This window comes from Oryx dammah, unplaced genomic scaffold, assembly GCF_014754425.2.
Source record: "Oryx dammah isolate SB20612 unplaced genomic scaffold, SCBI_Odam_1.1 HiC_scaffold_11056, whole genome shotgun sequence".
NCBI classification, from domain to species: domain Eukaryota; kingdom Metazoa; phylum Chordata; class Mammalia; order Artiodactyla; family Bovidae; genus Oryx; species Oryx dammah.
In genome coordinates this window covers 55,135-69,177 of record NW_024080450.1, presented here as the reverse complement: position 1 = coordinate 69,177, position 14,043 = coordinate 55,135, and the positions used below count along the sequence as shown (strand labels likewise).

The 14,043-nt window shown below is 31.9% G+C and overlaps 1 protein-coding gene across 2 annotated transcripts in view; it reads right to left on the bottom strand.

The window, feature by feature from the left end:
• Positions 1–2,054: 2,054 nt before the first annotated feature.
• The window catches only part of LOC120860295 (G kinase-anchoring protein 1-like), a 60,830-nt gene continuing 48,841 nt past the window's right edge, over positions 2,055–14,043 (bottom strand). For both annotated transcript variants that reach the window (XM_040236069.1, XM_040236070.1), the window contains 5 exons: positions 12,038–12,139; positions 8,262–8,325; positions 5,262–5,332; positions 4,681–4,758; positions 2,055–2,376 (listed from right to left, as the gene is read on the bottom strand). In XM_040236069.1, the coding sequence (XP_040092003.1) occupies positions 2,329–2,376; positions 4,681–4,758; positions 5,262–5,332; positions 8,262–8,325; positions 12,038–12,139 (363 nt within the window). In that variant the 3' untranslated portion in view covers positions 2,055–2,328. The remainder of the gene's footprint in view (positions 2,377–4,680; positions 4,759–5,261; positions 5,333–8,261; positions 8,326–12,037; positions 12,140–14,043) is intronic.

The window sequence follows — 14,043 nt, the reverse complement described above, 5'->3', positions numbered from 1 at the left end:
TCTTGATTTTACTTATGTGCTATGCTTTTATTCAAACTAGACGGAAAATAATTTGAAGGTTAAAATGACATCTTACACAGTTTTTTACCCAATACTTTCACTAGCTGTTCTCATTTGATGCCAAATTTCATGCTGCAATTTCATGCATATTTAGTATGAGCCAAGGCCATACAGCTATATAGGGACTTGAACATAGCTGTAGTTCATGAGTGTTGGCTATTACTAACATACTATAGAAAATGTAAAAAATCCCATAGAAGATATCTAAAATATTTAAAATAATAACATGTATTTTCTTCTGTACCCCAATAGCAATTTGAATATATCATTATTTACTGGACTATTTTATGAATATTTCTCTATATTTCTATTTTCTTCCAATTCATTGTGGACATATTTACATCTCTAGTACTTAGCACAGTGCCTAGCACATAATAAGCTATCAATAATTTCACTGAACATTCAGGAAACAGAAAAGAATCTGAGGAATGGTATTTAATAACAGAGAATGCCTAAGAAATCAAACAGAAGAATTCAAAAACCGATCACTGACTGTCTTTTCTATCTCTTAATAGAGAAAGCTTTCTCTGTTTAGACACTGGCCTGGAAGTAATAGATTATCCATAGGAGTGGATACATAAATCAAGGAAAAAAAATTCAGGGGAAAAAAAAAAAGTCATGAATGCAGTACTCCTGAGAATATTCAAGGCAAAAGAGAATAATCAATGAAATTTTCTATGTGCCTAGGTGATTTTAAACTATATACATACTAGTTGTCCTCATTTAGTCACCAAGTCATGTCCGACTCTTTGCAAATGCATGGATGGTAGCCAGGCTCCTCTGACCATGGAATCTTCCAGGTAAGAATACTGGAGTGGGTTGCCATTTCTTTCTCCAGGGCATCTTCCTAACCCAGGGACTGAACCCGCATCTCTTGTGTTGCAGGCGGATTCTTTACTGTTGAGCCACCGGTGAAGCCTGATATTCACACTAGTAGAAAATGGCATGTTTATTGAAATATGTGCCAAGCACTGTGCTAGATGTTAGATAATGTACCAAACGGATAGTGTACAGGTAGATAATCAAAAGCAGATGATAATATGATGGGTGCTGGTAATTCAATTATAATTGAAACTATTCAAGTTCTATTGAATAGCTTGTTTATACAAGTCAACATGAGAAATTTGATTTTGTTCATCACTGGGTAGAAAAGTACGGTATCATGGATTACCAAATATAATTAATTAATTAGGTTCTGATGGTACCTACTCTTAATCAAAGGTAAATTAGAGGGAAATTATCTTTAAAATCTTTACTACTTTATCAATTAATTAAACAAATAATTATTTAACACCTACTTTGTGCCACATAGAGACCTAAACATTGAGAATAGTAAGTCACAGTTCTTTGCACTTTCATGTAACCTGATGGAAGAAGCCAGACATGTAAGTAATGATGACATAAAGTATTTTTCCTGAAGACTGTCATGAAAGGAGTCTTTCTTATAATGCTGGTTTTGGAGGCCAGTACCAGTATTTACGTGTTTATCTTTGTTATAAAACAAAAAAACTCTCTGTATTTTAATGAATCATATTTGTATTTCACTGACTACACTAAAAAAAATTCAATCCCATAAACTACTAATTAATTATACCAATGAAAAGTCTATCTTCACTCCCCCCTAGTCAACACTCTTCCTATTCTCGGTGTGTCACATTTTGGTCCTCAAGTCAGACTATTCTTTACTAATATTTCTGCCCAGATTTTGCTGCTTCTGCCTGGGATGCTTCTCAAAAAATTTACAGAAAAGGTATCTACCCTCCAAAAACCATCTCATGCAAGTTTTCTCAATTTCCAAACAACGTGAAATCACACTCTAATATGTCTTCTGTTTTGCCTGAACATAGGCCATTTGGCAATATACTGTATGTCCTATAAGGTTCAGGATGGACAAGTAAATATTCAGTGAGCTTAAATCCAAGTAACTGATTGTGCTATGAACAAAAACCACACTTTCACATTGTTTCTGAAATTTAAAAAACCAAACATATTAATGGAAGAGTAAGTTAATTTTATTGACTGATGAAAAACTAAAGTGATAAGAAGTATGAATAGTATACAATAATCAGTGAGTTCTCCTGGAATTCTATTTTTATTCTTTTCACTTTAAGCCAAAAGGACATAAAATTATAGACTGTTAGTGAGCTAATCATTTGAAATTTCTTCAACAAAAACTGCATAGTTCAGCAGTTGCACAGCATTAAATATATACATTTTTGCAAAACCCTGAAAGTTTTCCTTTTGTGTTGACCTCAAAGGCTAATGGAATCACCTACACTGGTCGGATTCAGAGTTTCTTTTCCCTTTTCTGCCACCCTGCAAAAAGAAATAGGGTAAATTATTTAGAAAGTAACATTTTGGAGGGAATTTTCCTTTTAAGAATAAATGAGATCAAAGGCATTTTTGACTATGAAAAGGAAGGAACTTCTTTTTGAGTTTGTTGCAAATTTGAATTAACATACAACTAAATTATTTTTACATGGCTTTTATCAATGGTTAAAGTAGGCTGTAGAAAACAGCTATCTATTTGAATTAGTCTGGATTTACTATGATTACCAGTGTCTTATTTTTTAGAGTTCATCTGCACTGTCCCAGATCTTTTTAAAAAATAAAAATTTTGATCAATGCTAAAATAACTTGCTCCATATGATCAGCAAATTTGGGGAATTGCATCCTTATCCCTTTGGGTAATTCAATTTCAAATTCAAGTGTTGTATAGTTCTGTTCATATAAAACAGCATTAGAAATCTGATTTTGTTCTAGCTTAAAAGACAGAAAGTAATCTTTCATTAATTACTTTTAATGTAACATTTTCTGCCTTACTCTGATTCAAAAAGCAAATACTTATTTTAAAAATATGAAAAGCACAAAGGTACAAAAAAGAAAATTTAATCATCCATAACTATTCTACCCTCCATTTTAACCATAAATAATGGTTTGATGGGGGCTTCCCTGGTGGCTCAGTCGGTAAAGAATCTGCCTGAATGTGGGAGATCTGGGTTTGATCCCTGGGTTGGGAAGACCCCCTAGAGAAGGGAATAGCTACCCACTCTAGTATTCTTGCCTGGAGAATTCCATGGACAGAGGAGCCTGGCAGGCTACAGTCCATGGGCTCACAAAGAATCAGACAGGACTGAGTGACTAACACTAATGGTATAAGGTATTTATAATAATTTAATAATTTTTCATTTTTATAAACTATGGCAAAAGTACCTAGTGAATCACCTAAGTAGTAATATTTTTAAAATTCTGATGCCCAGACTTTGTCCCAACCTATTTATTTATGATAATTAGGAGTGGGCTGAACAATCTGTAATTCAAAAAGTTCCCAAGAGATTCTGATGATCAGCCAAATTTGGGAATGACTTGCCTGTGAAAGTACATTTCTCAGAGTGGTGGTTATATGAGGGGCACAAGGAACCCAGACCCATTTAATAATGTTGGCAGCTTCTCTTTGTTCCATCCTTTTTCTGCCTATAACTTCCCTCTCAGATTTCAAAAACATATCTATACCAACCTTCCTTAAAAAAAAAAAAATCAAATAATGCTATTATTCACTCCTGAACAAATAAAAGTTTTGAAAAGATTTATCCAGAGGAAAAAATCTGAAAAGGTTATGTAAAACTTGAGATGTATAATGACAGGTATTAAAAACAAGATTTATTTCGTGACAGCAGGGAAATAAAAAATAAAGTTACTAAAAAACTTTCTACAAGGTAGATACTCACTATACATATTAACCAATGTTATACAGCTTAAAACTCTTACTTCACTTCTAAACAAGAGTTTTTTAAAAAATAATAATAATTCAACAATCCTTTTCAGAGCTTCCCAGACAAAGGGAATCTTCCTTCCTGGACTGATGAGATGTCAAAAGCTGGAGCTAACCAACTTTTATGTTCTCTAGTCCACCAGTAGTGGCTTCCAAACTTTTTTGACTATGACTCCACACTAATTAACTCATTTTATATCATGACATAGACACACATACATATGTATACACAAATATATATGTGTTTGTATTTATTCACACATGTACACATATACTGAAAGAAAGCCATAACATTATTTATGGCTTCATCCAGAAAAAAATACTCAATGCCAGCTTGTAAATGCAGAAGAAATGACAGAATTAGAAAAATCACTCTTTTGTAACTACCAAAATAATAACTGTTACAAATATCATCAATGGGTGCTAAAACCACTGAGTAAAAAGAAAAGAATACTCACACAATCTCAAACTATAATATCACATATTATTTATTGATTACAAAGGGGGAAGATATCTTTATCATAAGATATCTAAAAGATATTGCTGTACCCACATGATCAAACTTACAATGTAATGGGATGAACATTATTATATACCTTCCCTCAATAGGATGCACTGGCACGTACACCACATCATCTATGTAGCACCAAAGACCATGCTGAATTACTTTAGTTACTGCTGTATATACCAATATCTAGAATTAACATTTTCTAATATGTAAACTACATAACCAATAACAAATTTGGTGAGTAAACTGTGGCCTAAGAATAAAACAGTACATTTATCCTCACATGTATGTATCTTTTCTAAATGTATTATTTGTGATGAAAACACTTATAAAAGCATACCTGATATTTGGCTAATTCTGCTTGTAACACTTTCACTTTAGATCTTTCTTGTTCTAATGCAGCATGAAGTGAAGTTACCTATAACCAAATATTCAATTAAAAGAGACTTTTTTGATCAATACTCTATTTCTTAACACTTATTCGCAATGATGATTTTTGACTACTAGATTAAGGAGCATCAGAAGAGAACCTCTCTCCCCACATACAATTTCAATTAGGCATTTTGCTCAATTGTATATTATAAAGATAGGCAGGACAAGTTCACTGTTCTAAGACAAGATCACAGGATAAGGATGAGAAGGGGAGAAAATCAAGTACATGAACATGGTAAATTCTATCTGCCCTTTCTGTCTCTATATTCATAGTCCACATCAACTAAAATAGAACCTTATCTTCCCCTATTCTTTAGGACATATATACCTCTCTTAGCACAGTAAACAGAATCTTCATTCATTTGCTACAGCACAGCACAGTGATAATGAAGTATAGTTTAAAACATTTTTTTTGCAGTACTGAAGGGCTGTCTTTTTGTTTAGTCAAGTTTCCTAATTCAGGACAAAAGAATAAATAGTTTTCCTTACCTGTACTGTTAGCTCATTCTTGATACTTTGTGATTCATCAACTTGAAGAAGTATTTCTGCTTTATCTTTCACTGACAAAAAAGGAAAAACAGCAGTATAATCTTTTCAATCACTCAGATACTTTAATAATACTTTTGGTGAACCAAGACAGCAGTACAGTCAGGCAAAGATTAAATTGTCCTCATACTTAATGACTGTATTCCTGAACCTATATATACCTCTTTATTTCCACTGGTAAATTCTGATCATTATCATCACCACAACAGTTTTCATTGGAAAATTTACATTTTCTGTGGTGGTAAAATATTAATTGTACAGCTATGATAAAAGATTAATTTTTTCCATCTATACTAAAAAGGATAAGGACAGAGTAAATAAAACATTTCACATAGGGAAAAAAAACTTTAAATACCTAGACTAGTCAAAGATTTGAAAAACATACTGTGTTTTTTGGTTGTTGTTAAAATTGTCAATTGTGCATACTCTAAGGCCCACAAAAATTATTTTCATCTGACTTTTCATACTATTAATGTGAAGTGAGTGAAGTCGCTCAGTCGTGTCTGACTCTGCAACCCCGTGAACTGTAGCCTACCAGGCTCCTCCATCCACGGGATTCTCCAGGCAAGAATACTGGAGTGGGTTGCCATTTCCTTCTCCAGGGGATCTTCCTAACCCAGGGATTGAACCTGAGTCTCCCGCATTGCAGGCAGACGCTTTAACCTCTGAGCCACCTGGGAAGCTCAATTCATACCATTAAAGAACTATCAAATAAATGTAGCTCATATGAGCACAGTTAATCATGTAACATCTTTAGTTTCAGAACTATGCACTTGTCTAAAGGTTTTTCCCTCTTTAAGAAAGCAAGAAATCTCTATCACCACAGCTCTTCCAATGTAACACTGTCATTCAAATTTTTCCCAGTTTGATATGCACTAAGGTGAGATGCTGTATCAAGAAACAAATCACAGTCTCTCAAGACTCAAACTGGGAACTTTTACAAATTATACCTTCTACTCCTTCATCCTCAGAATTAAGCACACTCATTGAGAAATAAGTGATTTTTAACAATTATGTCATATTTTAACTAGTTTTTCTGTAATGCTTTTTTGTGTTTCAAAGAGACTGATACAGAGAACAACTTGAACATAACATGAACTGTATACTTGTTTTAAGCACAATTTCATGAACACAGAAAACTGCAGCCATGCACACACCTGAAATTAATTATCAGCTATTTCAGTTCACTATGTCAAGAACCACACTACTTTCCATCATTCCATCACTTAATAATAACAAACACAAGCTGCAACCCTTCTGAAACCAACTTCTACAGTAAACTTCAGGTTGTCTTCAAAGTAAAGTGCCATATTTATTATAGTATTTATGTGTTTAACCATTTTAACATGAATAAAACTGTTACCTTTTTAATTAAGTTCCCAATTTTTTTCATGTGTCATTGATGAAACCTTTAAATGTTGTATGCTAATTCCATTTTTTGTATAAATTCTGTGGTCTTTAACTGTATGATTTTGTAAAGGTTAGTGATTTTTAGGAACACATATTGTTATTATAATAGAACTGACTATATTTACATTTATATTATAAATGCTAATGTCTATACTCTAACGTACTGTATTTTTCATGTAATAGTTCTATATAAAATTATTCTACTTGGACAACTTATAGTATGGAGTATGGACACCGATATTACTTATGGTAGCCATTTTAGTCTATTTTTGAGAGTAAGTTTTTATCAGTTAACTTTCTCACTTTTCACAATTGTTTCCCTAAGGAATATTACTTTATTTTTACATATTTAAAAATCATACATCCAGTATTCAATGATATCCTTAATTTCTTCAATTAGAAATGTATCTTGTAAACATTATTTTTTTTTCATACCGTTATTCATTAAATGATCCACATGGAGCTCAGTGATATGCATAAATCTAAATTCATCTCAGGATGTTGATATCTAACTGTTCAAATAATGTCATTTCCCATTATTATTTAACTTCTATTTTATCATAGTTAAGCTGTGTAACAGTTAAGTTACATTATAAAAATAGTAAAATTTTAAAAAATGTTTGACTCTACTTTAAGACTATCTATTCTATTCAATTGGACAGGATTTCTGGTTTTTACTCATATTGTTTTAATAACTGCTATTTAATATAGTTTAAATTTTGGTTGGACAATTCCACTCCCAATATCTTCATATCTGAAACAATTTTAGGTATCTTGTTTACTTATCTTTTAAGGTGTGCTTCATAAACTCTTAATTTCTTAAGTGCTATACAGTACTCACAGGAGCTATATTTGGGATTTCATTAACATTTGTAAACAAGGGAAATTGTTATACTTAATTTCATCTATATAAAACATTTTCTCATCTATTCATGTCTTTATGTCTTATATGGTTCATCATTTTCTTTTACAAATTTAATACACACTTATTCTTAATGTAAATTTTTCACAGAGCTTTCAAGATCAATGCTATTTGGTATACATATTCAGAAATGCAGCTGATTTGGGGAGTTTCATATAACATCAACTTTACTAATGTTATTATCTCTAGTCATTTTTGATTGAGTTCCTTGGCTTCCTACTCGTGATCTATAGGCAAAAGTTTAGAGTGGCCACTAAAATATGAAGAGTTGGGGCAGGGAGACAGGGGAGAAGGAGAAGCTGAAATGATGATAGGCCTTCTCCTCTATTAAGAAATAGAATCTTAAGAAAATGTTATTCCTGTTTTCCCTCTAAATGTAGTCCAATAATTTATAAGAACTGAAATTTCAAGAGTTTCTTACCTCAATAGTTGTAAACTTGTATAATACTAAGGTGCTGTAAGAGAGACTTGTAATCATAAAATTATCAAGAATAATCCAGTTTGTACCACTTTGGGAAACCTTTTTATTTTGTTGAGTTAATAAATCATATATCTTGGAAAGTTATCTTCAAATATTTTTAAGATTAATTCTAAAAACAGAAATCACTTACTTTCACCTTCCTGAAGCATTTTCAATAACTGTGCATTTCTTGCCTTTACTTCTTTATACTTTGCCTAATAATCAAATAAAAAGATTTAATTTTTTAAAAAGTATATCATGTGATAAATGCCTTATTACCAATTTATGGAGCTATGAATTCTAGACTTGCTCAAAGACATAAATTACTTCTGAAAGAACCAAGATGAAGGAAAATGTATTTAAAAATATTATTTAAATCCCCAGTATAATAATATATATATCAATATTATAGGTGACTGAATAAATAGAGTAGGATAAAAGTGGAGAAAAGAGAATAAAACTAAATTTTTCTGAAGAGTCATTTTTCTTCCTTGAATAAAATCCTTATACAATTCAAAATAATTACATGAAAACAAAAAGAAAAATGATGCACAGTTCTATACAGTACTATACTAGAACTCTCTGTTCTTTTCTATAACTGCCACTGTTCAATATGTGACTACTAACTACTAGAAACGTAGCCAGTGTTACTGAGAAAATTACTTTTAATTGTTTTCAGTTTTATTAAATTTTTAATTGATTTAACCTTTACTTATACAAATTAAAAATTTTATTTTTATTTAAAATTCATGTAGCATATTAATTTTATAACACATGTAGTGGTTACTGTACAGTACAGTTCTATATTTGATCAATTAAGGCTTTACTAATCTTTTGTTATTTCATTAACTAAATACTGTTAAAATAATTTTGGGCTGAAATGAGTAATCTACTGAAATATCTTTCAGTTATTTTCAACTTTTAAAAAATGGCTTAATTTCTTTTCAAACTACACAAATGACACAGTTATACATTATAAACAATTTAGGAATTGTATTCCCACATTAACATCAAGATTCCAGAGAATTTTCCCCCTATAGTACCTTTATTCAACATATAGCACAAACTGAACTATTTATAAATATTTAATAAATTAATACATTAGAGAAAACAATATATTTAATAATTATAGAAATAGAGGAGGTCAAACAATATAGATTAATATAAGAAACTTCTCATTTCTTCTCTCAACATGTACACAGATATGTACAGAAGTTACCAGATTAAAAAATCTTCCTTATAAAACAAATCTGATGTATTTTAAATTAAGTCCAGCAGATGACTTTTACTAAATATTATGTCCAGTAAATTGGTGAGGATAAAGCAATAATGTAAGTCAGCGATACTGCAGACAGCACACTGAATGGAAGAAGCAAGCATAGTGAACATCAAAGGTAGTAGGACTTTTGGACTTTTGAGAAGCTAAGAAATGAAGGAGGGAGACAAGGAGGGAGACAAAAATATGAAGGGGAAAACATACAGTCAATTACAACTATACTCATTATGAATACAGAAATATATCTACTGGGAATATAGTACTGTATCCATTATGAAATTCTCACTCTCAGGGCTTCAATCAATGTTAATATATTATCAAACTGTTTCTTAAGCTCAAGCCTTTGTCCAAGGTTCAGATCAGTGTATATAGGGAGGCATATCTTTAGTTACTCTTCAAGGTCTAAAGCCAGTTCATAAAGGAAAGACTGTAAATGATCAAAATAATCCATGAAAATTCTTTATATTGCTCATAAAAATAACATAGTTTTGCAAATATAATCCTGAACAGGAAATGTATTAATATCTGTGAAAACCTAAAAGTATAAAATCCTAGTACTATGCAATTTATAACAAAGAACATATGGAATATAATGTCCTCATTAGCACTTTTAACTTCATGAAAGAGAACACAAAGTAAATACACATATGTTGTGACTCCACAGTGTCCAACACAGATGTTCAACATCCTGAACATCTATGCCCACATCCACAGCCATTTCAAACTCAACATGTCTAAACACAATCTGTTAGTTCCCATTTCCCAAACCAGTTAAAAATGTGTTCTTCCTCTTAACACTCAATACCTGTTAATTATGTTACCAGATTTGTCTTTATTCCAGGCCTCAGCTATGTGCATTACCTTCCACAAAACAACTCTTAGGTCACTTTCCTTCTAAAACCTTTACTGCCCTCTCCTTGTCTCAAATGCAAATACCTTCATATTCTTACCTCAACTAACATCTCTAATCTCTCCTACAACTTCCCATTTCTCTAAATATCAGCAACAATGCATTTCCTCCCATTCTGTTCCTTTTATGCAATGTTCAGTGTGGGAAAACAATCTCTTTTTTGGGTGAAATCCTTAGCAATTTTCAATAGCAGCAACAGATTCATTCCTGTTTCTAGAACACTCTGTCAAATCTGTCACAAATTCTGCATTGTACTTCAAATTTATTTACATGATTTATCTTCTCCATTAGACTATGAACTTCTTACTAATTCATTTGCACTCACTGTGTCTAACTCCTGGTAAGTGCTCAACAAAAGCAAAATAAAATATAAATGACAAGAAAAGGGAGAAGTGGGTGAAGTTCAGGAGGGTTTTTAACAGGAATGATTCTTAAAGGCACGAGTATAAAAGGAAGGGAAATGTAAGAACCGTCAGAGCTGGAACCTGACATTTTTTTCTTCATACAAGGCCCAGAAAAGCACCTGGTATATTATAGGCATTCAACAAATAATTGTTGAGTGAAGAAATATTAGTTCAAAAAAAGAATTCTACTTGAGATGAATAAGAGATTTTTTTTTAAAGCCTGAGAAAGGAGAAGAGTACTAGTTCTGTGGTTAAAATAAACTGTATAAATAATATGTGTTGGTGAGGGTATGAAGAAACTGGTAACCTTATGCATTGCTGGGGGAAAAGTAACATGGTGCAACTGCTACGGAAAAGTCTGATGGTTCCTTAAAAAGTTAAACAGAATTACCACATGAATTGAGAGAGTAGCACTGACATTATATACACTATCTTGTGTAAAACAGATAGCTAGTGGGAAGCTGTTACTTAGCGTAGGGAGCACAGCGTAGTGCTCTGTGATGACCAAGAAGGGTGGGATGGAGGCATGCTTAAGAGGGAGGGTATGTATGTATACATATAGCTGATTCACACTGTTGCACAGCAGAAACTAACACAACATTGTAAAGCAATTATAATCCAATTAAAAACATTTAAAAATTTTTTTAAAGTTAAACACAGAATTACCATATGATTCAACAATTCTATATACCAAAAGAAAGGAAAGCAAGGACTCAGATACTTAGTATCAATGTTCATGGCTATATTATTCACAATAGCCAAAAGGTGGAAACAATATGAGTGTCCATCAACAGATGAATAAAAAAGAGTGGTATAAACACACAGTGAAGTATTATTCAGCCAGAAAAACGAATGAAGTTCTGATATATAGTATAACATGGATATACATGTTGAAAACATTATGGCAAGTGAAGACAGACAGACCACAAAAGGACAAATATCATGATTCCACTTATATGAAGTACCTAGAACAGGCAAATGCACAGAGATTAGAGGTCAAGGACTGCAGTACAAGGAAAAATAGGGAGTTCAATGGGTACAGAGTTTCTGTTTGGGATGATGAAAATGTTCTGGAAACAGATAGTGGTGATGGTTATACAACACTTGCTGCCACTGAATTATATGCTTAAAAATGGTCAAAATGGCAATTTTAATGTTATACCTATTTTACTATGATAAAAATATATTATCATTCAGATTATATATAATCAATGAGCTAAAAACCTAAATAGCAGATAGTATTTCTATCAAATATTAAACATATTTGCATATAATAAAAACAGAAAATGTACAAATTTATAGAATTTTTTAGCTTACAACACTAAATATATACAAACCTCCCACTGAGCAATCACATTTTTCAGCTTCTGGATTTCAGCATCTTTTCTTTCAAGTTCCAACTTTAATCTTTCAATTCTTCCATCTTTTAGAACTACTTCCTAAACAGGGAAAACAACATTTTAGAACTAAGACAGTTTTGTCAAGTCTGATTTACAATATCCTTTACGAAAGGTTTAACAGGAAAAAAAATCACAATTTTAATTCATTTTCTAAAGCAACCTAAACTGTTAACTACATTTCCACTTGTACTCAATTTTAAAACTGTAACTGTGGACAGTACAAGCAAATAAGATATTTATGCCTAATCTCAAACTACAAATGTAATCTAGAACAATATGAGAGCTTTGAAATATTTCCATCCTGGAATAAACATACTAAAAGTGGTTTGTGACAAGTTGTTATTAGTTTATCTTAAAAACCTAAAAGAACTGAAAACTTATGAGAAAAGTACAAAACAAATAATAATACAAAACCCCAAATTAGTTTTTTTTACTATATCATCAATTAACACATATACGATATAGTAAGAAAAAACATTTTATCCTGACAGCAATTAAAAAAAAAAATCCTAAGAATAAAATTTAGTAATTTTCAGGATCAATGAATGGTAAAATATTGAAAAGGATAGAACAAAGAATGTTTGTTGATGGCAATACTAAATATTACTTTATACATTCAATAAAATTACAATAGAGTTTTCTTCTTTGGAACTTAGCAAGATAGTCAAAATTTTATCTGAGAGAATACAGGATAGAAACAAAAGTTAATGCAGTAGAATCTGCCTATCAAGTAATTATATACTATACAGCAAAAATGATTAAAATAGCATGTCATGGTACCTAGGTTGACAAAGCAATGTACCCGAAAAGGAAGTCCAGAAAGAGGTTTGAGAATTTATTATAACCAACTATAACACTTTAAAGTCAGAAAAGACTGAATTACAGAATAATGGTAGGATATGGGACAAATGGCTAACTGGGAAAAATCAAGTTAAATCCCTGCCATCTTAATTTAAATGCAAAAAAAAACAACCAAAAGTCATATTTCATAAGAATATATATTGGTTCTCTTTATCTAATGAGTAACATGGCAACATAATTTTATTCCAAAAATACTCACTGATTCTGTAAAGCAATTATCCTTCAATTTAAAAATAAATAAAACAAAATGCTCATTGAGCACCTAGCTGCTAGGTGCTGGGTATACAACAGTGAACCGAACTGAAAAGATTCGTGCCCTCATGGGATTTGTCTAGTGGAGAAGGCAGATATTACATTATGAAATCCTGAAATTAGAAATTAAGCAATGAAGAAAAGAAACACACTGCTATAAAGGGAATAATGTGGGTTATTCCCTAGTGGATCAGAGAAGCTTTCTCTGAGGTCCTGACACTTTAAAGATGAACCTTGAGTGACTGGGTTGGAACTGCCTAAGTAAAAAGTGGAGGGAGGTAAGAGCCTTCCAGGTAGAAAGAAGAGCATGTATTAATATAAAGGCCCTGAGGCAGAAAAGAGCTAGAGCGTTTGAAGGCTAGTAAAGAGGCAAGCATGGTTGAAGCCTAGAGAAAAACATGACAGTATAATATGATTTTGGAAAAAAAAAAAATGTGGATCAAAATTAGCAATATACATACTATTTAATGGCCCAGGAAACTCATTAATAGGAATTTATCTAAATAGATAAGCGAGGCCCAGGAATCTACTTCTAGGAATTCATCTAAATAGATAAGTGAGGGGGGAGTATCTATGAGTGTCCATAGAAGATTACCACAAAAAAGTGGAAATCAATTTAATGCCCAACAATAAGGATGGAAATCACCAAATATTATGATGTTTTGTTATTTAGTTGTGAAGTTGTGTCCTACTCTTTTGTGAACCCATGAACTGTACCCACCAGGCACCTCTGTCCATGGATTTCCCAGGCAAGAATACTGGTTTGTGTTGTTACTTTCTTCTCCAAGGGATCTTCCTGACTCAGGGATTGAACCCATGTTATCTGCATT